This window comes from Cololabis saira, chromosome 13 (genome assembly GCF_033807715.1).
Source record: "Cololabis saira isolate AMF1-May2022 chromosome 13, fColSai1.1, whole genome shotgun sequence".
In the NCBI taxonomy this organism is placed as follows: Eukaryota; Metazoa; Chordata; class Actinopteri; order Beloniformes; family Belonidae; genus Cololabis; species Cololabis saira.
Genome location: NC_084599.1, coordinates 25,651,174 through 25,678,978, shown reverse-complemented (window position 1 = coordinate 25,678,978; position 27,805 = coordinate 25,651,174). Strand labels below are relative to the sequence as shown.

Genomic DNA, 27,805 nt, shown 5'->3' with positions numbered 1-27,805 from the left:
GTGAGGGAAGACTGAAGCCTGTGTGTGTGTACACGCAGCTCGGGGGCTGTGAGGTCACTGCAGCACGAACCGGCTGCACCATGAAAAGCATTTACTGTGAGGAAGAGGTAAGGAAGGCAAGGTTAGAAGGGAAATGGCCAGCCTTCCTAACAAATGCTCAAAAAGTTAGCCAATGGCCGCTAGGAGTAAAGTCACACTTGGCAGACTTTCCTAAACTGACCACATCATACAGTTTCACACCAATTACGCTGAGGGAGAAGTGGCCCTGCCTCATGACCACTCCCAGCCGGTTCACATATTTTCAGACAAACTCTATCTGTTGATAGAAATCAGGGCCAGAACTACTCTTGCAGTGCCATAGCTCAAAGCGAGCAGAGGGACTCTTTACCCTCATCTTTCTGACACTTTTTCTCCCTCCATTAATTGCTGCAGCAACTCAACTGAATGGGCTCTGTTCCAGACCCGGCTTTAGTCAGCTGGATTACAGCCAGGTTTCATGCTTGCACGTTGTGGATGCAACAGGAAAAAAAAATGAAATATACCACTTTTACAAAAAAAAAAAAAAAGGATTCTATAAGAGTTATTGGAGTAAAACAGTTAACCTTCAAACATCATAAAGACCATCTGTTTGCATCTAGGTAGTTAATAATGAGCTCTCAGTGTCTCCACTGCTAAAACCAGTCTCGTGGTTTTGTTTGGCTTGTCTGCACCTCCTTCTGTTTGAAACAAAAAAGAAAAGCACATGGTAATAGGTCCTGAAGGCAAAATGAAAACAATATCACTTTTTTGTAAACATAAATATAGGACTACATCAAATACTGCAGTGTTCATTAAAGTATTCATTACCAATTCTAATATTATTATTAGATAAGTATTTAATAAAATATAAGTATTTCATGTAATCATGTCATTTTCCTTTAGATTTTATGCACATGGTACAAAGTAATTTATCCTGTTTTGTTCAACGTAACTCGATTTTCCTCCAATGTCGTACTCTGCAAATATTTCATAAATCCCAATTTGTCTAACCGTTGCTTAGAAACTGCTGCAGTTGATGAAATCATCCACGAAATTCACATTAAGCTTTTTGTGCAATTCAAAATGCAGAAAAAGACATATTTTCCAATGAAGTTGTAAGGTTGACAGTTTACTTCAGTATACTCACTTTAGCATCATCTTTTTATAGCCAAATAAGTCAGGACATTGATTCAGTTGTTACAAAACATCAACAGCATTCTGCTTTCGCCCATCTTCGGTATAATGATGTTCATGATCAGAATAGCTGTCATAGCGGCATTTTTCTTAACAATTTGGTGGAAAATATAAAGTACATCAGGAGTCGTATGTTATTCAGGCCCAATTGTAGAGAACTCTTCAAAGTTTTTGAATTTGATAACTGTTTGGTGTTCAATGTCAAATCTCTGCCACCTAGAATTTGCGGCTTTCTGAAAAAAACTCTTTTGCTCCAAAGTGCTCAGTTATCTGCTTCGGCTCGTCAAAGGCAACTATTAGACTAAATCGCAGTATGCTCAGAGATCTCCGACTGGGAAATTCCCACCAGACAAAAGCTTTACCATCTGGTTGGTGCTTTTACATAACTGTTATGGAAACATTAAAAAAAAAAAAAAAAAAGAGAGAGAAAAGTATTCTTGTATTGAATTTCAAATTTTGACGCAACTCTTTTAACATCAGCTGGTTCGATAATGGAAGTATTGTTGGGCAAAAGTGAGGGAGTCAACAAGAAAAAAGACAAATAATGTCAGTGAGCATCACAATGAGACTGAGTGAAAGATAATATGAGAAGAAAGAGGGGAGACAAGGTTACAAAAGTCTGCAGTTTTGAGTTTATGTTAAAATGACAAGCTATTATATGTCAGTGTATAAACTGCCGAGCTGGTGTCAGTGTGTGTTTCATTGAAGTGAAAAAAGGGGGACAAATGTACAATCTGCAAATAATCTCTCCAAAAAAAGGAAGCTTTTTTGAGATGGTGGGGGGGGTGGTGTCACTGCACAGGAAGGGGAAGAAAAGGGTCTAGAGTTTCCTGTTCAACCCCCTTCGTAATGCCCAAAAGATCACCAATGAGATGCTCCCCCACCACCTCAATCAAACCCAGTGTACAGGAAGCTCAAGACCCTGCTCTCTGGAGATTTTCAAAAAAGCAGAAGGAATGCTTCCCTCCCTCCCTCCCTCCCTCCTCCCCCCTCTCTCTCTCTCCCTCTCTCTCTCCCTCTCAAACACACTCACACACATACAGCATGAGTGTGCTTATTAACATCCCTTCGCTTGATCCTCTTCACCCCTCCCCGTCTCCAACACTCTCCTCCTTGACATCCGACCTCCTCTCTGTTATGTCTCATCACAACGCACATATAGAGACACTCTTGCATGGTTTTTCCCCCTAACACGCACCCGTATGCTCCAAAGGGGAACCCTGTTAACACTTCGGGGGAAGATTAAGGAGGTGAGTGTGTGTTTTATTGACCATTACAGCAATGGATCTGTTCAAACTCGGAGCTGTCGCTCAACGGATGCTAATGGAAAATGCAGTCGCTGCAGGAGGCTGCAGAAGAACAGCGAGAGATGGAGGGCAGTGGAACAACACAGCTGGCACGTTCGGGTCGACATCCCTCCGCTGTGCGCTTGCACACACATGGCACACACACACACACACACACGAATACACACACACACAAGTGACTCGTCTCAGTCAAGATGGAATCTATTATTCCTTTGTTTCCCTGCGGATTGTGAAGAGAGCAGAATCCAGCGAAGACGGAGGGAGGGGGAGTGTTTAACTCGAGGAGGAATGCAAGGTAGACAGTCACACAGAAGCGACGATGTGTGTGTGAGAAAGCATGAGATGGCCAATGTGAGTGAAAAAGAGAAAGCTAGAAGATAGGAGGAAAATGAAATTTGAGAGTGATGGAGAAACAGATAGCATCGGGGAAAGAAAAAGATGTGTGTGTGTGTGTGTGTGTGTGTGTGTGTGTGTTAGGGATGGGCGGTATGGACTAAAAAATTGATCACGATAATTTCGGGCATTTATCCCGATAACGATAAAAAAAGTACTAATTCAACTCCACCTTTGTAACTATAAACCTATCTCATCATCATTTCTTTCTTTCTTTCTGGCTCATCATCATTTCTTTCTTTCTTTCTTCCTCGCTCATTTCTTTCAGGCTCATTTCTTTCTTTCTTTCTTTCTTTCTTTCAGGCTCATTTCTTTCTTTCTTTCTTTCTTTCTTTCAGGCTCATTTCTTTCTTTCTTTCTTTCTTTCAGGCTCATTTCTTTCTTTCTTTCTTTCTTTCAGGCTCATTTCTTTCTTTCTTTCTTTCTTTCTTTCTTTCTTTCTTTCTTTCTTTCTTTCTTTCTTTCTTTCTTTCTTTCTTTCTTTCTTTCTCGTTTTTTACCACGAGATGGCAATTTCTTACCGTGGGGAATTTTTTGACAGTATATCGTGAACGGTAAAATATCGCCCATTCCTAGTGTGTGTGTGTGTGAGAGGAAAAAAGCCATAAAGCAGCATTTGTGAGTCCATGTGATGTGTGCAGACATGAGCGGTCATTCAGGCAGGGGGCTGAAGCCAGACCTCCCAGACGCACCGAGGATGAAGGAGACAAACAGACTGGGAGAGGGATTTTTTTTTTCTTCTTCTAAACTTCTATGAAACCCTTACAGGAACCCCACCCCTATCCATTCTCTATCCATCCATCATCCAGACCCACTTCCTGCTATTCAGAGTCATGGGGGTGTGCTGGAGCATATAACAGTCGTCCTCAGGTGAAAGGCAGGGATACACCCTGGATGGGTCACCTGTCCACAGCAGAACAACACAGACACACTTACTGCGACGGGGAGTTAAGGAGCTCCAATTAGCCAAACGTGTGTTTTTGGACACGCGTGGGAGGAGACTGGAGGACGTTAACAGGCTCAGGGAGAGCATGTCAACACCGCACAGAAACACCCTCAACCGAGATTTGACACTCATTCATTTTCACATGACACTGCAAATGGTTGTAAAGCCACAAAAGGCAGCGTTAACACACAGATGTCGCACTTTACTCCCCTCTTACCTCCCTATAACTCTCTTATATTCTTCAATTTGGTGTAAACCTCCAGTAATATTTTTAATCTGCACAGAAGTCTCATACCTACTCCTGGGTCAAGAAACAGGCACCATTCTTTTCAGGAGAAGTTACGACAACCCATAATGCATTGTACTGTTAACAACAACAGACTTTATGCTATCATTACAGTTTGTTAAGCCACACAAGTCATAATCACAGAAAATCTTTAGGTGGCGGCTGGAGTTTATAAAACTGTCACTTGTAAATCACTGCGCTCCAAACGTGCTCCCGTACTTTATATTAGTGACCGTTATAGTAGAAAACCTGCTTTATTGTTTAGTGGTATTTTAGCTAGGCACATTATGTATCAGTACGATTTGTGAGAAGCTGAATTTGTCCAAGATCACATGTTACTCTTCACCAGATGATTGATAAGTGCACGCCTAAAGCTAAAATACGTCAAAGAAAAACTGTTAAGGGTCGAACCTTAGGCCTCTGGCTGAGACATCTAACCTCATGCCTGGCTCTAGAAAAACTCACCTACTGTGTCAAGAAAAAGCCCTTTGAATTTGATGATATATGGGGAAGGTTCTTAGCTTTTCTTAAAAATGGTGATATTGATGAGGCCTTGTGAGCAGGAATATACGGTGAGGTGACCTGAAGAGGCATCGTGGAGATAATTTATACTTTATATAAATACTTACATCTTAATTATGCCTCTTATTTTTATGTTATTTAATTATTTTTGTCTATCGTTATTGTTATTATGATTTCTGTTACGAGCTTGTAAATATTATCCGTTTTTTTGTGTTTACTATTTTTTCTCTTGTACATTACTCATTTTTCTACATTTTATATTGCTCTTTTTTTTATTATTTAGCTATTTATTAGTTATTTCTATTTAAATTTTTTGTATAAACCGTTGAGCATGTGTGTGTTTGGCTGCTGCACAATTTAATTTCTCCTCTGGGAGATCAATAAAGTCTTCTATTCTATTCTATTGTTTTCATTCTGTTAATGTGTTTCTTTTCTTTTTAATGTCCTTGCCCTTGTCTTGTTTTTGGTCGTGTGTTTTTGCGATGTACTGCCAAATGTGGTTTCTGTATTGTATGTGGAAAATCTAATAAAAACCTAATAAAAACATGTTTAAGAAAAATGCATCAAAGAAAGAAGACTACAGCAATACTCCAACAAGAATCAGTTTGGCACAAAGGATGTAACTTTAATCTAATTAGTGGGAGCTGTGAACCATTAAGTGGCTCCAAAATAAAAGCAAATTATTAAACTGATCAGTCTAATGAGCAAAATATGTTTGTCTTGTGATGAGAAAATAAAAAACAGCATTTTTTTTGGGTGTGTGGCTGATTTGTCTGTTGATAGCACATTAAAACGTTTAATGGAGTTAGTGTGCAGATAAAAACAAACAAAGAAACAATCAGGTGCTGGGGTCATCAGAAATTTAGAATCGCATGCTTTCAAATACACAACAAAATAAAAGAGAAACAAATATCTGTAAAGAATAGAAAAAATATTTGGAGTGAACTTTATCATGCCAAAGTTGCTCTTTCAAAGGTTTTTCGAGGTTAAATGGGAAAATTGACACAGACGGGAATGAGTGTACTCAGTGTACAGTGTGTGTGAGTAGTGTGTGTCCACAGAGAAATGTGGAGTCTGGTTACACTCCAACCCAGGAAACACATCACTGCCTGGCCTGTCAACATGCTTCTGTGTGTGTGTGTGTGTGTGTGTGTGTGTGTGTGTGTGTGTGTGTGTGTGTGTGTGTGTGTGTGTGTGTGTGTGTGTGTGTGTGTGTGTGTGTGTGTGTGTGTGTGTGTGTGTGTGTGTGTGTGATGCAGTAAGACCGTATAAGGATATATGGCTGCTCCAGAGTTACAACAGCAGACAAAAAAAAGCAAAGAAAAAAGTGAGAGAATGACAAAGCAAGACCAGCGCAGCAGCACATGAAATAAACTGAAAAAACAGGAAATATGAGATAGAACACGGAAAGAGCCCGGTGATTAAAGACGGGGGGGCTGAAAAGGAAAAGAATTTAAAAGGGTTAACCGCTTCTTCTCATGACTCATCCCTGTTGTCTAAACTGGGGAGATTTTGTTTGCTCCAATAAAGCCAAATTCATGCGCAAGATAGTCACAAATCCAATCTAATTAACATGTAAAACAGTGATTTAAAACATGTAAAAACTGTTTCCAGCCACAGAAATTTTCAGTGATGGCTTTGTCCTGCAGTTAGGCTGCTGAAACGTCTTGATGTACTCCCTGAGCGTAGCGACGCCGTATTGACTTCTCTGACATACTACAGTTGAAGCAATACAGTCAAAATATTCTGATACGCTTCTTTTTTTTTTTTTTTGAAAGCATTCATTATAGGTCAAAGCTGATGCATTAGCGACCTGTCCCTGGCAAAATAAACATTTCAGTCCAATCTAAAAGCAGACACCAATCTCTCCTGTATTCAAGGAAAGTGGCAGTGGTTAAGTGTTCAATAACTCCAAGAATTATTACTGAATTACCACCATGTTCTCTCTTTTTAAACTGGAATATTACAAAATATGCTGAATATTGACACAAAGTAGAAAAGACGAATGGCTTTAGGACCAACTGATCTTAAACGGATGGCACATAAATACACCTGGGATTAAATTTAATGCCACATGCAGCTCGAATGACCATTTCTCAGGAGATCTCATTTCTTTACTCCACATGCAAATAAACAAATGCATCGGGTCACAAGGAAGCAACTTGTGCCACCAACAACACATCAGCAGCTCTATAAATGTTCCCATATAATTATAAAACAAATTAATTCACGAGCTGCATTAAGAGGAGTATTTTTACGAAACATTTCGATAAGCTCTTCCAGGTAATAGACGGAGAAGTAAAAGAGGGATTTGGGACAGTTGAGAGCTGTGCCTAAGCACATCCCTGTTTACGAAATACATGCACACTGAGGATTTAAAACTCTGCACTTTTCATTTTGGATAAGTCATTGTGCAGAACTGTATTAAAAATGTATGCATGTTTTTGCAGCAATGTTTTAATACTCTACACACCATTTCTACATTTTCACAAAAAAAAAAACTAATTTGACAGACCAGAAATGCAGGGCTTGGCTCTTAAATTGGGATGGAAACTTGCAGGACAAAGGTTGTGTTCACAGTTACAGCACAAACTAACACGCAAGTACTACTGGTAGCTTTAGGTGAGTTTTGTGTTCGTTTTCGTTTCAGTACAAAGAAATCTGGACAACATGGACAAAACTTACGGCAGGTTGGCTTTTTCCACGTGGCCAAAAATTCAATATCAGGATTGAAGACTAAATGTGGCCTCAAAGGATCTTCCTGTCTGTGGTCACACCACGACTTTTACTCGTGATCAGATAAGCAAAGATCACTGTAGACGCTAGCGCCAAAAAATGAATAAAGATGTCGTCTGTCAACAGAAACGCCTCACAAAGAGCAAAAAAACCTTAAGCTCTCTTATGTTCCTAAAAAAAATTCATAAAAATGTGTTTTACATTTGGATTTTAACATTTGTAAGGCTGATATACACTTTAAAACTGGTACAACTACTAGTTACTTGTATGCAAATGATGAAATCAAATGATGCCAAGTTTCCCCTCAAACTGGCTCCGCCACTAACTACACACAAAAACCAAGTCCTGAGATGATTTACAATCACCTCAAGAGTTTGGCTTTGAAAATTAAAAGCTTTGATGTTTCTCTTCTCAATAATTCAAATTGACTGCATCTACACCATCTCTGCCCTGCTCCCGGCCTGATGCGCCTCGATAACTCGTGAATCCTGCATAATAAAGGGAGACGGGACGAAAAAACTGGAGGAAAGGTAGAGAAGCAGAAGGGCCTGGGTGATCATGCAGGAAATTGTGTTTAGGGAAATGGCTGCTTCCTGTTTTCCTTCACATAAAAGTGGATTTCAGATTCTCAGTAAAGAGTGAGTCCAAAACACCACCTGCTGACATAAAATCACGGTGAATCAGCATGCAACGCGTAGTTCCTCGCAGACGCCGTTATAGCTTTGACAGCTTGCTCTTATAAATTCACAGCTGATTAAATAAAAAGTGTTTTCAATTACCTCCTACAGCCGTATTAAATCACAGAGGTGCTTTAAAAAGAAAAACAGGCTTATATTCAATAAGTACTGAAAGCGTGTTAGTGAAATACACATGGCAAACTTAAAGCTGCATAAGTTCAGTTTTATTCTGTTTAGTCAGAGATGAACCTGGATGTGTTTAGGTCGATAACTTCAACTGAAGTTCAGACGTGAAAACGGAATTCCGCCTTCGTGTTTACACAAAAACTGAAGATGTTTCCAGATCATTCAGGGTGTGGACTCGGTTCAGTCTGGGGCGACCCCCCTCTCTGCGATAACGACTGTACACGGGAGCCAACCAGCTGAAACTCGGTACCTTGATGTCGAAGTTGCAGTCAAATCTCTTGATGAGGACGATGAAAGCACCCGTCAAGTTGTCCCTGGGAGGAGGCTCGATGGGCTCGCATGCATTTTCTGGTCGTGCGCCGATCAGAAAGCCCTGTGGGAATAACATAAGTGGACATGATGAAACAAATACTTTCTTCCGATTCCAGGAAAACCTAAATTCTGAAGCAGTTAAATAAGTCACACATGTATAAGGCCTCATACACTTGCAGTGGCTGAAGTCACATTTATAATTTAAACAGTTTTTTGTTTCATAATGTTGTCAGGTTAGAATAAGATAGTAACATAACATGATTATATACAAACAGAGGGTATTTTTTTAAGTCAATTAGATGTCAGATGTACAATTGGTCTCCCTGAAAGAGTTTCCCTGAAAAACTCAAACCCTTGCATTTCCTATTTCCTATTTCCTTGCATTTTCCCCCCTTTCCCCCCCCTCGTTGCCTCTTCCTGCCATTTCAAGCGAGAACTTTGATGTGACTAATGAGGAGATAGGGAGAAGATGAGAGGAGCAAGCCTACGGAGTGATAAAGGGATCAAGAACACAAGCAGAAGAAGCAGAAGTTGGAGAACCGATGACAAAAGACTAATTAAGTAAAAGGATTGAAGAAGGGCAAAAATAGAATAGTGAAGACAGAAAAAACCTGCCAAATTGAAAGAAAGAAAGAAAGAAAGAAAGTAAGACATGAGGATGGTGTGACCTGGTGTTACAGACAGTTGCTATTCTTATGGAAGTGTAACTAACACCGGCGTGTACGTGTGAGTAAGGGTGGAAGACAGGAAATATGGATTGCTGAGGGACTCTGGGACTTTGCTTCCACCTTCATCTCTGCATCTCGTCGTCTACCCCCCCGTCTCTCAAAAAGCCATAGCTTTAAATCTCAATATAGCCCAACATGTTGAAGAGTCAGCCCTTTCTCCAAAACACACACATCAGGCTGGTGTCAGGCAGTTTTCCTGCAAGCACATCTGTTTGGTTGCCACACTTGTTATGAAGCCAAACTGCAGTTGAGCTGCATATGGAAAATGACCAGTATGACGCATCCCATTTGCTAAGGAAAAAAAAAAAAGACAAAAAAACAAATTGCGCCACACAGTAAAGAGATGCACTTTCTGATTGTTGTTCAGCATGAGAAAGGCTTCACATATGAAGGGTCAAACTCTGGGATGAGGGAAGTCCATAGGCTCTCACAGCAGCGAGAAGGAACGTGAGGAATCACCCACTGCCCACGCCGCCACCCTCACCTCTGGGTGCTACCAGTAAAGCCCCTCCTTGCTGCTAAATGACATCACTGTGCCACTGCCTCACATTCCTCCTCCTGACATCAAATCCAGTAACAGCAGTGCCCTCTGTTGGTTGAAGAAGGAGAATGACAGCAGAAACATGCCAGCACTGCAGAACCAGAGACCAGCGTAAGCCGAGAGACAGGAAATAACTGTGGAAGGCAGCGGTATCCGGGAAACGGACTGAGGAGATTTTTCTTATTCCTGTGCGACGATATCACACTAAACACGAGGCATGACACACAAATCATCAGCTCTTCCGGATTCCAAGACCTGCAAGTTGCAAACACTTTTATGTGGAACAATGTGGGGTTTTAGTTTTTCCGATTTGCCTGTGGTGTGGAATTTTAAAGACGTGGATGTCCGCCTGAGCCAGCATTAATTCATGACCCATAGTGCTGACTGTACAATATGTTCCCGTCATTCAAAAGGTGCCTCTTAAATGTACCACAATGCATTTGGTGAATCATATCTTGACTCAGTTTAAAAGACCTGGGTTGTGATAATGCAAGACATGAGACTTCACAAGTGAACAAACATGTTATTTTGGTTTGGAGCGCCAGAGAAAACAGAAAAGACTTAATGTGGGGTTATTGAAAGATCTACTTTCACAAAGTCATGAAAAGTGTTTAAAACTCTTGGTGGGACAAACCTTTTCTCTGTCTAAAGTGTGCATCTGCCACCTGCTTTTATACATTACAAAACAACTGTTTTGATGGATTTGTCAGCTCTGTTATAGACACTGCCGCCAAGTCGGGGCTGATTACAATCAAGAAGGCGGCCTCTTTGCTGCAGACTCAAACATAAATACAAATAAGCCTCACGAGAATCAGCTGTCAGACCAAATATACAGAGAGACAGATGCAAACTATAAAACCCAAAGAAAGAAGTTGTTCCAAGAACTCTATTTCCAAACATGTGGCTTAAAAAGGTTTATTGTAACCTCTTGTTTCATTTCTCAGAAGGTCCTTAAACAGGAAACACAAAATCTAGTTCTTGAAACACTAATGCCTCCCTACACCACATTGTTTAATGTTACATATGATAAGGAGGAAAAGAACCCCCCCCAAATAAACCATCAAACCCAGTGGCAAAAATACTTTTACTTCTCCTTCTTCCACTCATTCGACCATAAACATCAGCCGACGCTAATGCAGATCTTGAGTGCTGACAGAGGGATTTTTCTGTTAGTGCTTTTTCAACAGGTAGGATTTATTAGAAATTATTGCACAGTAATTACACTTCATCCTCTCACTATGGAGCTTGTTTACAGCCTTGCTGTAATTTTAGGGAGAGTATAGATTTAATATCTCCCTCGAGCCTGGCTGACGCTTGCTGTAAGGACATTAAAGCCTGTAAAACTCCAGCCCCAGATGTGTTGATGTTCCAACACTTATCCACCATGCATGGCCACAACGGGGAAGCAGCTGAAGCTAAAGGAGTTCCTTTCACACAGACATAATACATAGTTTAGACTCTAAGGGTGTAGTTACAAAGTGTGAGAAAATGTGAAGAAAGTGAACGGTAAAAGGCCGTTCAGATAGGACGAGGTATGTGCTGCTCTCGCCGTGGAGGCCAGAGTGCAGTGCAGGAGGGAAGGGAGCACCAGAGCAAACCGCTCTATGGAGCGCAGAAGTTTATAGGCAATCAAAAAGCTTTCCAGGAAACCTTCAGCAGGTATTAACTAGTTTTTCCGAGACGCAGAGATGGATGCAGACTTCATCTTCGCAGTAGTCAAAGAAAGAGCTCTGGGTTCACATGTATTGATGAGGAAGAGCAGAGCTGCAGCAATGAAGACAAGGGTGTGTCCGGTTGATAATATCCTCTAACAAAGACGGGAGTTGGGAGTGTTTTAAGCTCGTCCGGGACTCGCAGCTGAAGGCTGAACATTTTAGGGAGTCCTTCATCCTGAGTCAGGAGAAGTTTAACAGCCTGCTGAGCAATAGAAGTACTGAAACCCACAAAACTGTAAGATTTGGAGTTGCTGGTGCAGCTAATCACTTTAGAAGAACATTATACTGAGAAGTAAAAAATAATGATTCAAAATCGTGTTTCTACAGCTTTATTTTTTTTGCACCAAAGTCGGACATTTGTCCCTTCAGCACCGGGTACAGGAATGGCATGCATGTCTCTTCACGGCGTTCAGCCTGGTGCTGCGTTGGGACGTTCTTGTGGCTCGTAACCTACGGAAATGGATGGGTCCTCTGAGGCGGAGAGCAGCGAGCAGCGAGTCCCATCTGAAAGGTCCTTGAGACGCTTAGGAATCAGGGTTATTTTAATCTTTGTCCAGGGCTGGTCATAGTCTCCATAAGCTTGAAAGATGTTTTTATACTGTTATCATGACACTAGAAGGTGAAGGAAAAGGCACCTGTTAGATACGTGTAAATAGACGCTCCAAAAGATAGCGACCCAATCTAGGGTCTTTATTCAGAGCCACCTGATCCAACGGCTGCAGATTCTTTATTACGGACCCAGTGAACCAGAACAGAAGAAGATAATGCAATGTAATTATTACTAAAAGAGCGTTAACTTTTGTACTCTTAATTTGAAGGTGAATTCTGACTGAACTTTCTGAGTTTGAGCCTTTTAGTCTCCTTTACATAAAGTTCTGGACTCTCTTTGCTGGACTGGACTGAGTTTTCTCAGCTTGCGTCTGAGTATCTTATTTACATGGGGAGCCATGTTTTGTCCAAGTCCGTTCTTGAGGATGTTGTGTTTGGAGAATAATCCTTAATTTTACCGGCCCTGTGGCCACTTACAGAATGATAATATTATTACACCTGGACTTCTCATCCTCTCTGCTGGATGCTGCCCCGCCTTCGCAGGAAGAATTCTCCGGAGATTCCTCCAGTTTATGATTTAGTAGGTGGTGGGAGAAGGGGGTCCTGCTATGTTTGTGCAGGTTTCCAGTAAATATCATTGTTAAACACACTCTCTTATGAATTCCTCGTTACTGTGCTCCAGGTTTGTTTGTTCTGTGAAGACTTTTACTTGGGTTTTTTGGCATAATCCAAATATTTGAACCTGTTTGGGTGAGCGTTTTCTTTTCATCTACAAAAAGCCTAAATTTAACTGAAACACGTGGTAGAGGTCAAATGGATAAACTGTTTACCTAAAAGGCAGAAAACTAACAATTTTCCCCTTTGACACCAACAACACTATATTTTTATTGCTTTATAATTTATTTGATTTCAAAACTGATTTGTTTTTGTGTTTAATAATTAATCGCATTAATCGTCCACTGTGTGATTTCTCCCTAATGTGCAACTTGACTCATCAAGTGACACACAAGACAAGGACGTGGAGGAAAAGTAAACTTCCTTATTGTTGCAAAGAACAAAATACTACAGTCATTTTACATTGTGTTTAGCCTTTGAGAAAAATAAAAAGTAAACTTGAGTTTGTGCAATTACTAGCAATTCCTTTCCTTCAACATCAGTAAACCGACGAGCTACTGACAATTACAAAATTTACTAACAGCAACTGTATTTAGCATTTTTTAAGTTGTATCAAGAAGACAATAGTTTTCCACCAAAAAAAAAAAGCTATATTGTTTAATAAAATGTATTTTTGACTTATTCTACTGGGTGTGATGTTTGTTTCACAAATGTTGCCCTTTGTCGCTGATTTGAAGTGGTCTTCTTAAACTGCTGTTGCAGAAATCCAAACCACAAACTTTCCAAACTGACTTCCAGTGAGCAAGACATTCAACAAATCAGACTGTAAATGTGGAAACCAGACAGGCCAGAAAAGCAGAAAAGAAACTCAGACACCTGTGAAAAGCACCAAAAACTTCACAGTAAAAAAAGGGAAGTGCTGCAAATATGAGCTGGGCATAAGCTTAAAAAAAGGAGTCAAAGAGCGTAATAAAGCTGAACACAGTGAGTGAGACAGACCTCTGTCAGTTTTACTCTTAGCCTGATTTATGACGTCTGAACTGGCAGGATACTCCCTCAATATGATCCCTAAGTGCCAAATGTTGCTGGAGATGAGTCCGTAACAGTAAATTAGCAGCTGTGACAGATACAACAGTGTATCCTTTGAGAAACACACATTGTAAAATTTTTGTCCTTGAATTTTGTCTCACATGCTGTTTGTGGGGTTTTTTCCCCCCTATACAAGAATGATGACACTGAAAGTTAATTTACTAAAACATTTTGCATTCAAAACTTACTTTGATGGACATTAATGCAGAGCTAAAAATCTCCAGCGGCAATCCAATATATAGCTTCTAGATAAAGAAGCATCACATCTGATTGGCATATCCAGGTCTACACTTCATTAGAAACAGCTCAGTTTATGCAACCAGAAACAGGGAGGGCTCTGTTTGCAGGACCCTCGGGGAAGATTCAGAAGAATCTCAGGAGACAGAGTTGTGCTGTCTTGTGATGTTGAAGATGTCTCTGAATTATAATGTTGCAACACTGAGCTAGGAAATGTGATAAAGTTCTCAGTGAACAAAGCAAATGAATACCACACCCATAAACGGTCCATAAATGGATTGAGTCCCCAAAACTAAATAAAAAATGTACCATCAGGGATCCAGGTCCGAAACAACATCCAAAGTTAATACTTTCTAAACCGAATCGCTCCCTGCCTCTGATAAAAGTTCCATGCAAGTCCAACTATAACATGATTAGGAACAGAGCACACTTACTAGAGGTTATACAGTGAAGAGAACAAGTACCGGTATTTGATACACTGCCGATTTTGCAGGTTTTCCCACTTGAAAAGCATGTAGAAGTCTGTAATTTTTATCATAGGTACTCTTCAACTGTGAGTGATGGAATCTAAAAAAAAAAATCCAGAAAATGATTTTTACGTAATTAATTTGCATTTTATTGCATGACATAAGTATTTGATACATCAGAAAATCGGCAGTGTATCAAATACTTGTTCTCCCCACTGTATCTCTGCACTTCAATAATAAAATGTAAAAAAATACATGTGTTAAATAGAAGAAGGAGAATGTGAAAATGACATTTTAACATGAAAATGTACAAGGCTCTATTAAACTCTATTTAATTAATTTTAGAAGAGCAGATTGCACTGAACATAAAATCATAACCAAATACATTTTGAGGATTCACAGAAAGTAAAATGGGACATTTCTCCAACTGCAGCCTTGATCTGGGATAATGTTGATGATTATGTGGCTAAATTTAACTAAACTGAATGAAATGTTACTCAATAAGGATTTAAAAAAATAACAGCTGCAGACTGAAACAGCTGTGCACCAAACCTATCTTAGCACACAGATATCAGTAATGAGTGGTGTTGTGACCAAAATCACCTCCCGCTCACTATTTGGTGCCATACTCTGTGGTCACCATGTTCTATGTCGGGAAAAAAAGGAGTCTAGTCAGCAGCAGAGTTAACTTTAGGACACCACCCACGCTATTAGATATTTTTGTCAGTGGAGCTTGCTGCATCATTGCAGTCACACGTTTGAAAGCCTGTTTACAGATTTCACAACAAGAGAAACTTAATATAATAATAATTCAAAAGATGCTGCTTCAATACTTGACTACATTAGTACATGATTGTGTTATAACATCTGATGTGGTTCAGGAACTAATGTGTCTGTTTGTAAACTATAAATTAAACAGGAGAGAAAAAAAACAACAATAAATTACCCAGCTCTAGGGGAAACTTTCCAATTACTTGATGGAGCGCTGCTGCATCTGACAGCTCAAAATAACCACGAGGGAAGGTATGCCCTGGACGAGAAAACAAACGTTCACCAACCCTAAACTGCACGTCTTCCGTCTGAAAGTGGAGCAGCCGGAGAAAAGCACCTCGCTCACAGTGCGGTGACTGTGGTTAGCACATTTGCCTCACAGCTAAAAGGTTCCTGGCGCAAATCCCACTGGGGTTTTTCTACGTGGAATTTATACGTTCTTCCCATGCTCGTGTGGTTTTTTTTCTTTCCCATACTCTGGCTTCCTCCCACAGTCCAAAAACATGCAGGTTATTTTAAGTGGAGATTTTAAATTGCCTGTAGAAGTGACTGTGAGCTTGTGCGGTTGTTTGTCTACATGTGGTCCTGAAACTGACTGGTGACCTTGCGGGTATATTTTTTATGTTTATTTCTTTGGGGGGATTTTTTTCTCCTCTACACAGATATTGAAGCCCCATCTAGATGAAGACGCTGCATATTGAAAAGGAAAATTAGAAAGCCTTGTGTTCATCTTCTGAACTTTTTAATCTTCATGCTGTGAATCACATTCCCGACGTATACCTCTTTGTCAAAGCTCAAGAGACACACTCAGAAATATAAAGCAGCGCTGTCATAACAGTGTAATGATGACTCAATTCAACAGTGTCACAAACTGATTCTCCAAATACACACAACCTAACATTCACATAAACACAAAATGAGGCATCAAGCATTTCATTATCAGCTTGGCCGTGTGTGCAAAAAAGGCCTTTGTGCAGGCAACAACAACAACAACAAGCTCTTGGACTGTGGGAAACACTACAATGAACAGCTTAGATGGCAGACATGAATCATCCCCTCTGTTTGTGGATCCACATCAGTGTGGGCTGCAGAGCGCAGGGTGGCATACAGAAACCTCACAATAACAACACACGGGATAACATTCCTCAATACACAGCATATCGGATATAATATGAAGATTATAACATCTAAAGCTGGCTCATACTTTGATAAGAGAGGATCAATAAGGAAGTTCCTGATACATATATACTTAGGAGGAAAAGTCAGGAAATGTGTGTTTGGTAGATTATTTCTTTGGTGTAACAATGCTTCTCGGCCGTAATTCTTATATCATTGTAAAGCCTGTTTAATACGCTTTTAAATGGTGCCACATTTGTGAGGAACATGCATTTGTGCGATGAGCAGCAGAGCTGAGTATGTGGGTTGTGCCCATAAAAAAATTGCCCAAGAGCTTATTTTGCTGTTGCCATTTTGAGATTCTTGCACCCCCCAATTACTGCCAACCAGGCACCTGAACATGTGGAGAAACGTTATGTTCAGCGATGAGTCCAGATTCTACCTACAGCACTTTGATCATAGGGTCAAGGTATGGAGAAGACGCAGAGAACGCTATGCTGATTGCTGCACCGAGTAGCATCTTCTGGTGGAGGCAGTGTGGTGCTGTGGGGCAGCATCTCTCTCACTGGAAAAATGAGGCTTGTCATCATTGGAGGTAATCTCAATGCAGGGAGATATCGAGATGAGATTCTGCGACCAGCAGCAATCCCATATGTCCACAGTCTGGCACCAATCCCTATCCTTAAAAGTGAGAACGCTTGTCCCCACAGAGCAGGGTTGATCAGTCTACCTCCATGACTTGGGAGTGGAGAAGATGGACTGGCCTGCCAGCATTCCTGACCTCAACCCCACTGAATACTTGTGGGATCAGCTTGCTGCTCTTGCCAGAGTGACCAGCACAACCACGTTGGCTGACCTGTGACAAATGCCGGTTGAAGAATGGGGTGGGAGATGGCTGGTGACCAGCATGAGGAGGAGGTGCCAGGCTGTCGTGGCTGTGCCTGGTTCTTCCACATGCTACTGATGCTCCTGTTTGTTAAACTGATTAATTGTCAATATGTGTTGTTTCTTTAAAGGAGACCTATTATGGAATTTAATGTATATTTTAAACAGGCCTTGAATGTCTTAAAAACTATCTAAAGCTTGTTTTTTCTACATAAATCATAAATCCAGCCTGTGGGCCCTGTCACTAGTTTTACCGCTTCTAACCTCTTTTTCTGCGCCTCATTTTTAGGGAAGGGGGGGGTATGATAATGAGGCTCTGTGCTGATTGGCTCCCTGAATGACGTGTAGCAGGGGAGGAGAATAAACCTGCTCCGCCAGAGCAGCCCGAGCCTGTAAATAAATACAACACTGAATTTTCACAAATGGCAACTTTATTGTTAAAAAAATAAAATATGAGTTGTATATAAATAACATTTATGCACTATTTAAGCCGGATCTGCCCGGCGGAGTCTGAACGCTGGCCGCGGAGCCAAGCCAGGCGCCCGGGAGCAGCGCTGCTGGATCAGCGCGCATCACCGCGGCTTTAACCGGGAAATATGACCGGTTCCGACCGGCCGGGACCGCAGGAACCGGCCTGGACTGGTAGCAGGGACTCCCGGGAACCGACCAGCGGAATTTCAGCCGGATCTGCCCGGCGGATGCTGCGCGACGGGCGCCGCAACTCCACGGCGGGCGCACAGATCCGCTCCGGAGCGCATCCGCGGCGCATCGCCCGTTACCGGGGATCAAACCGACAGATTTGCCTGAAAATCTCGAAGGGTGAAGCTGGTCCAGCCTGGGACAGACCCCCGAGGACCCAGCTCCCAAATCACCCGGGAACCTGCATGATTTAACCTGGATCCGCGGCGCTGCGGCGCCGCGTCCGACTGGCTGAAGGATGGACCGCTCCAGCCAGAGCCAGAGAGCTGGTTGTGGGCGTGGTTTCAGCAGCGGAGGCTGAACCTATGGAAATGAGCGCCTATGGTGACGTCACCCTAGGCGCAGATTCAGAATGGCTCAAAAAAAGGCCACGTGACACTGGGGACTCAGTCCGGCGGGGGTCAGAGAGCTTGCAGAAATTCATGGTATTTTGTCTCCCCTGTGCTGGCAGGGTGAGGGGAGACCACTTTATATATGTTAAAACAAGAAAAAACGTGTTTTTCATAATAGGTCACCTTTAAACTTGGCAAAATAGGGTGTTTGCCATTGGCAGAGAAGAGTCTGCAAATTTTTCATGGGCGCAACCCACATTCTCAGCTCTGCTGCTCATCCTTGTGTTCCTTACAAATGTGGCACCATTTGAAACGGAAATAAACAAGCTTTTCAATGGTAAAAGATTTATTACCAAGAAGCTTTGTTACAACATAGAAATAATCTACCAAATGTCCTTACTTTTTGTGCTTGTCATAGTTTTGGTGTTTAGTTACTGTTTTATTTTGAAACCTGTTTCTTTGTGTTTCAGTTCTGTCTTGACTTCCCTTCTTCCCATCTGCCCGGATCGTCTGCACCTGTGTCTCGTCAAGCCTTCTGTGTAAAGCTGGTCTTGTCTTCCCCTTGCTGGTCCGTACTGTTCCCTTCCTCCATGTGTCATGTCAGGTTATTTTGGATTTTGTCATGTTCTGGTTTTTTGTATCCTGTTCAGTAGCGGATTAGTTTTTATTAAATAAAACATGTTTTTTGGAACTCCTGCCTCCTGGTCTCCTGCATCAGGGTCCTATCCATGACAGTGCTATAGCTATATACAGTACGGACACACCTTCTCATTCAAACAAATGGGGAAGTGCGTCCAAACTTTTGGTCTGTACTGTGTGTGTGTATATATATATATATATATATATATATATATATATATATATATTATAATTTTTTTTTGTGTATGTATATTCTTTTCCTCAAAAATAACTGATTCAGGACCTTATGTTATGCACATGTGGTTAAAGTTTAATTTGGCGGAGCTGTAACGTTTGCTTTTAAATAACGCAAGTTCATAAAAGACAAGCCCCGACATTACTGCACTCACCTTCAATCCATCGCTGGGAAGCCGGAAGCCAAACCGAGCAGGAAGATCATCGAAGTTTTCAGTTTTGTTGTCAAATGAGTACTGAAACATGAGAACGATCCAGTTAGTTGTGATTCTCCGATACATAAACAAACATGTTTCAACATGTAACCATTGACATCCGAAGACAGTGGTGACAAAAAGTTATCTGAACTCCTTGCTATTAACTGTATCAAGTCATTTTCTGCATTCATTGCCGGAAACCATTTGAACTTCAGTGTAAGTCACATCAGTAGATGTAAATATGTGATTAAGGTGATAATGTACACACAAAAATTAACACTGATGGAGAAGGGAAATGAGCCCATAAATTAAAGCTAATTTGAGCCAGTTATCTCTACACCTTAATGAAATTAATTTGGAGGAGAGGGTTAAGGCCTACTTTGATTACTCAAAGTTTCTGTTGATAAGAAGCATATGAACAACAAAAAGCAAGGAGGTCTTTGAAGACATGGGATCGAGAGTAGTTGATCTACATAATGTTGGAAAAGAATACAAAAGTATTCATCAGTCCACAGTTAGACAAAATGTATATAAATGGAGGTAACATTGTCAAGTGACCAATCTTCCAAGAAGGGGACACCCCGACAAAATTACTCCAAAAAGGCACAATGCAGACTCTTCCAGGTGAAAAAGAACCCACGAGTAACATCCAACGGCCTGGAAACAACACTGCAACTGGAAAACATCTGTATTCACAAGTCTACCATACACAAGGGAGTGTGCATGCTTGGACTTGATGCTTTCCAAAAGACAAACAGCGCTGCACACCTGACGTTTTCCAAAGAGAACATGGCAATCTCCCACACTAAAAAGGGAAAAATATTGTGGATGGATGAAACAAAAATTGCAGAGTTCAGGAAAACTCAGCAATATGTATGGTGCAGAATGGGCACAGCTTTCCAACATCGAAATATCATCTAAAGCTCCATTTCCATTGAGCGGGTCGGTCCGGGCTGGTACAATCAGGTAAGCTATTTTGTATGTTGCCATTATAAAAGGGTCCCATACAACGGAACCAAAAACACTGAGTCCAGAGCTGCGGCGCTTGGTCGACCTGAGGTGACGAACAGAGGGCAGCAGGTCAAACAGGGATGGGCGGGATGCCATGGGTCTCCTGTGATGATTCTGGTTTTCCTGAGACAGGAGGATCCAGTGGTGTTCTCCAGGGAGGGCAGAGGGCGGATTTTTAGCCTGTGATCATTACCCGCTGTGCGTACCACCAGGGGTGTAGCACCAAATTCTGGGCCCTGTACACTCTCAATGTCAGTGGGCCCCTATCCATGCCCGCGAGGCGCGTGAGAGAAAAAAAAAAAAAGGGGGGGGGGGCGTATTTATACAATCTACTACAATCAGATCAGATTATATTGATGAGTGGTTCTGAATTGATGCATTTGGCCTACTTGTGCTCAAATACCAAAAACATTAGGCTACATCTGGGCTACATCTGGCTGCAATAAGTTGCAGAGGTAAAAATGTTTTAAGCCATTTTTCAGCCAGATTGAGAAGAATAGCTAATTGTTTTTCTATGTTCTCACCACCCAGACCTATCTCTTTCTCTCTCTATTTATCTATCTGTGGCAAAAATCAGAATCACAATCATTTTTGATTGATAGTGAGATCACAGTTATTTAACATGATTATTAATTGGCTTTGGTAAAATCATGAATTTATTGAACATTGACAATAGCTTTTAAGCACAGCACTGCACCGCAATGCTAAGGCTTTTTACCAGACAAAAATAATAAATTGCGTTATTGCTCAATTAATGTATTACTAGTGTGCACTTGAGCCTACAGTGATATTGGTATGTTATTTACATGTTGATATATGCAGCAGCAATATTGCTAGATGGATCATTCATTAAATCTCAGCACGGAGTTTCATTTTATTTTCTGTAATGCAAAAATGTCTTACATTCTGGATTTGTTACAAATCAACTGAAATATTGCAAGTCTTTTATTTTTTTTAATATTGCTGATCATGGCTTACAGTTTAAGAAAACTCAAATATCCTATCTAAAAAAAATAGAATATTCTGGGAATCTTAATCTTAAACTGTAAGCCATGATCAGCAATATTAAAATAATAAAAGGCTTGCAATATTTCAGTTGATTTGTAATGAATCCAGAATGTATGACATTTTTGTTTTTTTAATTGCATTACAGAAAATAAAGAACTTTATCACAATATTCTAATTTTCTGAGACAGTCCTGTAAACTTGCTGGCGTGGTTGTGCTTGAATCACTTCTGAATATCCATCGTTACTTTGTGTTAACGGAGCAGCAGAGAGCAGCGTCTTGCAGATGAGTGACGGACACCGGCTGATTTATGGTTCCGCGTTGCACCAACGCAGATCTTACGGCGTCGCCGTCGATTTAACGCGGAACCATAAATGAGGCTTAACGCGCACGCATTTCTCAGTTTCCTTTTCGTCTTTATAACTGAGCATGCAAACACAAACTGAGGGTGCAATGCTTATGCACACTCGTAGAACCGGGCCTGTATAAGCAGCAGCTGTATGGAGTGGACTATTTTAACTTTAATTGGACTTTGCATGACAAGCTTGGTTCACCTTTGGGAAAGAAAGCAGTCAGCAGCTGCCTGCCCTCGTTCTGCTGTCTTTCTTTTTGTTTCCTCTATTTCTTTTTCTGATAGCCCGATTTATGTTTTTTGGGCAGCATGATGTCCTGCACACAGGTCTCTGATCTGGGCGCACTGACCTGTTGCCGGTCGCTGTTGGGCGGACTAAACCACTTTGCATAGGGGGGCCCCAGAATGTCTAATATGTTGGGAGAACTGTCTGTGACATTAAGTTCATTCTCTCATTTGATGTTACCAATATATTTGAAATGAATTATGACACCAATTAATTGGAGGGCCCAATTCATTCGAAATAAAAACATCACAAAAAAAAAAAAAAAAAAAAAATCAGGATTTTCATGGGCCCCTCTCTCTACTCGGGCCCTGGGTAGTCAGGTCCACTTTTCCCCCCACTACCACGCCCATGCGTACCACACACCCAGATGGTGTGTGAGCAGGCTCTCCACTGAGCAGGGGTTGAAGGACAGCAGCAGCTTCTGGGGCTGTTTTTCCTCAGGATACAAACAAAGTGCTGCTGGGCCTTCTTCACCAGGGCACTGGTGTTGTGGGTCCAGAAGAGATCCACTTCAGCTTAAGCACATCGTATGTGTCATTTTATGGCAAATTAATGCAGATTTACCATAATCTTGCACTATTCTAATCAGTGTATAAAACAAGGTCACCCCACTGGATGTTCGTTAGTCAGTCAAGCCGAACCCTGTCTGTGCTTTGTAGCGTAAAAATTCCACAGCAGATTGTTTATGCCATTTCAACAAACACAGGGGTCATGAAATATTTTCAATCCCGTCTTGATGCACATGTCAATAATTCAATGATGTTCAAGAAGGAATCTTTAGGAAAAGAAATAGAGGAAATTCATCTCATCGACTTTTCTTTCTTTCTCGACGTAATTTTGACAATTGCAGCACAGTGTGAGATTGTATAACAACTTCAGCATATATCTGCCCCATATAGTGTAATGATTTGATATTTAAATGATAATCATACAAAAATTAATCAACATTCAGCTTCACACTGAGACTTTTGAAAAAAATGACTCCAGATCCGCAGGAGAAGGATAATGAGATGATGACACGTGTGGCTGGATCACGCAGTAAGAAACTTTTTGTCTTTCATCAAGCTCAAACCCTCTCTGGCAGTACAGAACCTTTAGGTTTCAACGCAAACTCTGGTTACATTTACCATTAAGTTTACTGTTACCATGGCAACTTAAAACAGTAGCCGGCACGCCAAAAGTATCTGATCAGTGTCTGATCAGATTCTTTTAACTCAATATTAAAATTTAATGTTGTATACAAGGTAATTGTTTAATAACATGCAAGGCCTCGGCGACGGTGTCACTTCTGAGATCAATGGCTGTAAAATACGGTAAAACACAGACTTCGTTTATCCGGTGTGAATGCACAGGACTAAATACAAATGCTAATAGTATGGTAATTTAAGTCCAGTGTGAAAAGGACATTCAAAAGTATAAATGTAAAAGAGAAAGAAACTATAAGTACTACATGCATTCCCATGTATGTAACACACAAAAGTGATGGATTACTCACAGCAGCGATGTCGGCCTCCACGGGCAGCAGGTTGAGGAAGGCAAAGAGCTGGACAGTGAAGATGGTGTAAATCTGTGTGGCTGACAACATCAGCATTCCCAGGGACAGCAGCATCTTGGCATCACGTTACAATTGCCAGGTGTTATGGCACTCACTCATTAAGATACAAAACCACACACATTCATGCAAAGAAACAGCCAGTCTTGTAGCTGAACCTGTACACAGCAGCCCCTGTCGTCACACCTAAAAAAAAAAAAAAGAAAATTAGTAAGATAACAGTGTTCGTGTATAAAAGTACTTCAATTTTTTGGGGGAGATCTTCTAAACCTTAATGCATCTTGAATGTCTGAAAAGTAAAGACAATGCAGCATCTTAAAAAAGGCCAGAAGGGCATATCTCCTCTTAGATGGAGGATCAGACCATTTCTTACAAACAGTTAAATGCCGTATTCACCACAAAGTCTAGTGAGTCTCTACTGTGTTATACCGTCATTGACCATTGAAGCCATTACTATTTTCTAAGCTTTTGGCCGGAATTTGAACAGAAGCCAAATGGAGTTACAAAAAAAGTGAACATTTTAATAATCAATTTCAGCCAGTGCTTATTTTTCCAACAAATTGGCAAAACAGTGTCACATTAAAGTTTCATTTATTCTTACTGTGGGTAAGAAGAATTATGGAATATATCTTCACTGTTTTGTGCACAGCGGCTTAGTGGTTAGCACTGTTGCCTCACAGCAAGAAGGTTCCTGCTGTGTGCTTGCATGGGTTTCCTTTGAGTACCCCGGCTTCCTCCCACACTTCAAAAACATGCATGAACGGTTGATTGACTTTAAATTGCCCATAGGTGTGAGTGTGAGTATGCATGGTGGTCTGCATATGTGGCCGTGCGATAGACTGGCGACCTGTCCAGGGTGGACCCCTGCCCCTTGCCTGTAATGAGCTGGGATATTCTCCATCAGACCCCCGTGACCCTGTACAGGGTTAAACCGGTATAGAAAATTAACGGATGGATGTTTTCTGAGCTAATGTGAAAGAATCAAAACATATCAAAGGCTTGTCAAGGACAATCAGTAGTTTTCAAACATGCACCAACTAACACCAATTTCCTTAAGAGGTTTCAGTAAAGATGCACACATTGGTTCCAGACTTCTTGGGATTTCAAAAACAACTCCCTGGTAATAACTCTGAGCCCAAATGGGAATACTGCAGATTACCATGAACATGCAGGGCATGCGGGCTCATAAAAGTTGCAGCAATTTATTCCTTTCTGCTGACGTGTATGTTTTTTTCTTCAAGCTTGCCAATATTATGAAATCCAAATGCACAAAAACAACCAACAAAAAACCTCATCCCCATTTTTCAACTTGCTGAAACCAAACATTGCACTTTTGGCAACATACTTTTTTGCATCATGTCCTGCCTCATGTGAGGCGGCATCTCAACAAAGAATTTGCTGCTGTGAAATGAATGTCTCAACACTGAGAAAGACTGGACCTAACGCAACACATTTTTTTAATCATTAATATGGAAATATGCATCCAGATTGAATCATGTGAAAAATCAACATTCACCCTCTTCTGATTCTAAAGGTTTTACACGTAAAGATACAATAAGGAAAAAAATAATCTGATTCTTAATGGCTGTGAAATTAAGGTAAATACAAACTCAGAGGAAAAACACATGAAACATTATAAAGTGGATTTTTTACGTAACAAAAGTTATGTAAATTAAAATGTAATGTGCATGAAGAACCGAGTACATCTTCATTCTTCATTATTTTTCGGAACCACGTTCAGCAGCAATAACTTTAAGTAATCATTTTCTGTCTCTCACTGCTTTATGGAGAAATTTTGACCTGCTCTTCTTTTAAGTTCTGCTTCAGTTCTTTGAGGTTTACAGGCATTCATTAGCCCCTTATATATTGGCAGAACACCCGGATCTAGCGTGTCGCCTGTCCTTTTTACATTAACTGACGCAGGGTTACGCGCCGAGCTGGCCCCGCCAATAACTCAACTCCAAGGGTACATTTAATCGCAGGTTAGGACTATTGCAAACACAACCGACACAGGTTGGCGGGTCGTGGGTGGGATTTGTTGCTGATAATAAGTCCCCAAGTTCCTAATCCTAAGAGCCGTGGATGTCATAAATCAGCATATTACACAACCGTTATCTGCAACTAGTTGCTAAAATGATCAACCACGACTTTGCAAAACACGAAACTCAGGTCATTAACAAACTGAAGAGCCTTAGAAAGAAGTTCTTTGCGACCAATAACAACAACAGAAGGAGTGGCAGAGGAAGACTGCTGGTCATACTTGTGCAACATTATTTGGGGGAATTCACTACACAAATCCTGTTGTTATTGGGCATGGATCCGCCACCAGTGCCATCTCCTGCGTCCAACCAGCTTTTAGGATGCTGGTGAATCCGGCGAGGCCGACAAGAGGCGCATCAGTCATGTGACGTGCCACTCAATAACGCCTCCTGAGTCGTCTTTACTCCCCTCGACTCGGCTTCAGGCACCAGGGAGGCAATAGCATGCCTTGCATTTACATTGCCCAGCATGTGTTAAACACATGTTCTTCATCCAGGCATCATAGCGGAGTCTCAACCTAAAAACGCTTATTGATGCATGGTTCTCCTAGCATCGCTCCACAACATTTCACTCACATCGAGGTCTGGACTTGGATTGGGCCATTGCAACTAAAGCTGGGTATCATCACTGACCTCCCGATACGATACGATTCCGATACACTAGGTCCCAAGACGATACGATTTCCGTTACGATATCGATATTCTAATTACAATAATGGAATAACGTGATCCTTCCATCGCTATGTCCGGCCAGAGAAGCCTCACCCTGACTGGTGGAAAGAAGCGGCCTGCTCACTCCTCAGGTTAAGGAGGAGACTTGAGCTCAGTGTAGGGCCTCCCGGGGTTGGTAGAGGGAGCAATTCCCAGGACTGACTCAGCAAGGAGCACTGGGTGATAAAATGGGGGGGGGGGAAATCGGGATTAAAAAAAAAAATATATTTTATTTATTTATTTTTTTTAATCGATACTTGGATTTATGTATAGATAATCGTTCCTACACATGTATATCGATAAAATATCGATATATCGATATTTTTAACCCACCCCTAATGGCAACATCTTGATTTTCTCTGTTTAGCCATTTGCTACTGTATTTCTGATAATTTGTCCTGTTACTTTACAGAATTTTGGCCACGCTGTGGCTGTCGGAAAGATGAGCTAATCTTTGACAGTACTTTGGTATACAGTTGAATTCATGACTTATTCCTTGACTTCGATGTGCCAAGGGGTTGTGGCTTCAAAATGAGACCAAATCATCAGTCTTCCACTGCTGTGCTTGACAGCTTAAAAAGTGTTGATGCTTTAATGCTGGGTCTGGTTTCCATCAAACATGGTGCTGTACATTATGACTAAAACTCTGTAAAGGTCCTCTAGTTTGTTCAGATACAATTTTGCAATACTAAGCTGTTAATTTTAGAGAATCTTTCTCCAGATGAACTTCCTGGGACATCAACTCATTAGGAAAACTGATGATGGACTCAAAATTTTATGGAAATGATCTTGTAATTCTTTCCAGGTTGATTGCTAGTAACGATTTCTTCTCTAAGATAATTGCCTTCCTCCTTGGTATTGTTTCCACACAATGGGCAAACTGCCAAACATCTGCTTTTATAGGAGGCATCACACTTTCCGATCACCAATTAATCAGATATATTTGATTTGCATCACTTGGCTGCTACTTCTTAATTCCTTTAGAAGCCTTAGTTTTTTATAAAAAAAATAAATAAATAAATAAATGACGCTATAAATTTGCCATGTGTTGTCATTTATGAGTATTTGCCTAATTGTTCAGATCTGGTAAGTATCCACGTTCTGTGGCATCATTCCGATAAGTTTTTGTATATGTAGAAACAGTTACCTCCAGGGTTCTGGAAGTTGTTAAGATCTGGGCCCTGTGGCAGCGAGCCCATGTGTGAGAATTATGTCTCATGCTCTTTCACAGAGTTCCACCAGTGAATCTTTCCAATGGCTGGTTTTCCACTATCGAGTCAACGCCGAGCCCAATGAGGCTGAGCTAGGGCCGTTAATTTTCCATTGTCACATCTGGTGCTTAACAGGGCCAATCCAGGCCACCGATTTCTGCCCTCACTTTTCTGAAAGGCCAACCAGGACTGAATGGAGCTGGAGGTTGTGTCAAAGTAGAACCATAGTTTTACAATTCGGCATCT

The 27,805-nt window shown here is 41.1% G+C and overlaps 1 protein-coding gene across 1 annotated transcript in view; it reads right to left on the bottom strand.

The window, feature by feature from the left end:
- The window catches only part of rnf13 (ring finger protein 13), a 51,498-nt gene that overhangs the window by 20,707 nt on the left and 2,986 nt on the right, over positions 1 to 27,805 (bottom strand). The window contains exons 2-4 of the mRNA XM_061738462.1: positions 23,542 to 23,784; positions 19,350 to 19,430; positions 8,516 to 8,638 (exon numbers count right to left, since the gene is read on the bottom strand). Of these exons, the coding sequence (XP_061594446.1) occupies positions 8,516 to 8,638; positions 19,350 to 19,430; positions 23,542 to 23,655 (318 nt within the window). The 5' untranslated portion in view covers positions 23,656 to 23,784. The remainder of the gene's footprint in view (positions 1 to 8,515; positions 8,639 to 19,349; positions 19,431 to 23,541; positions 23,785 to 27,805) is intronic.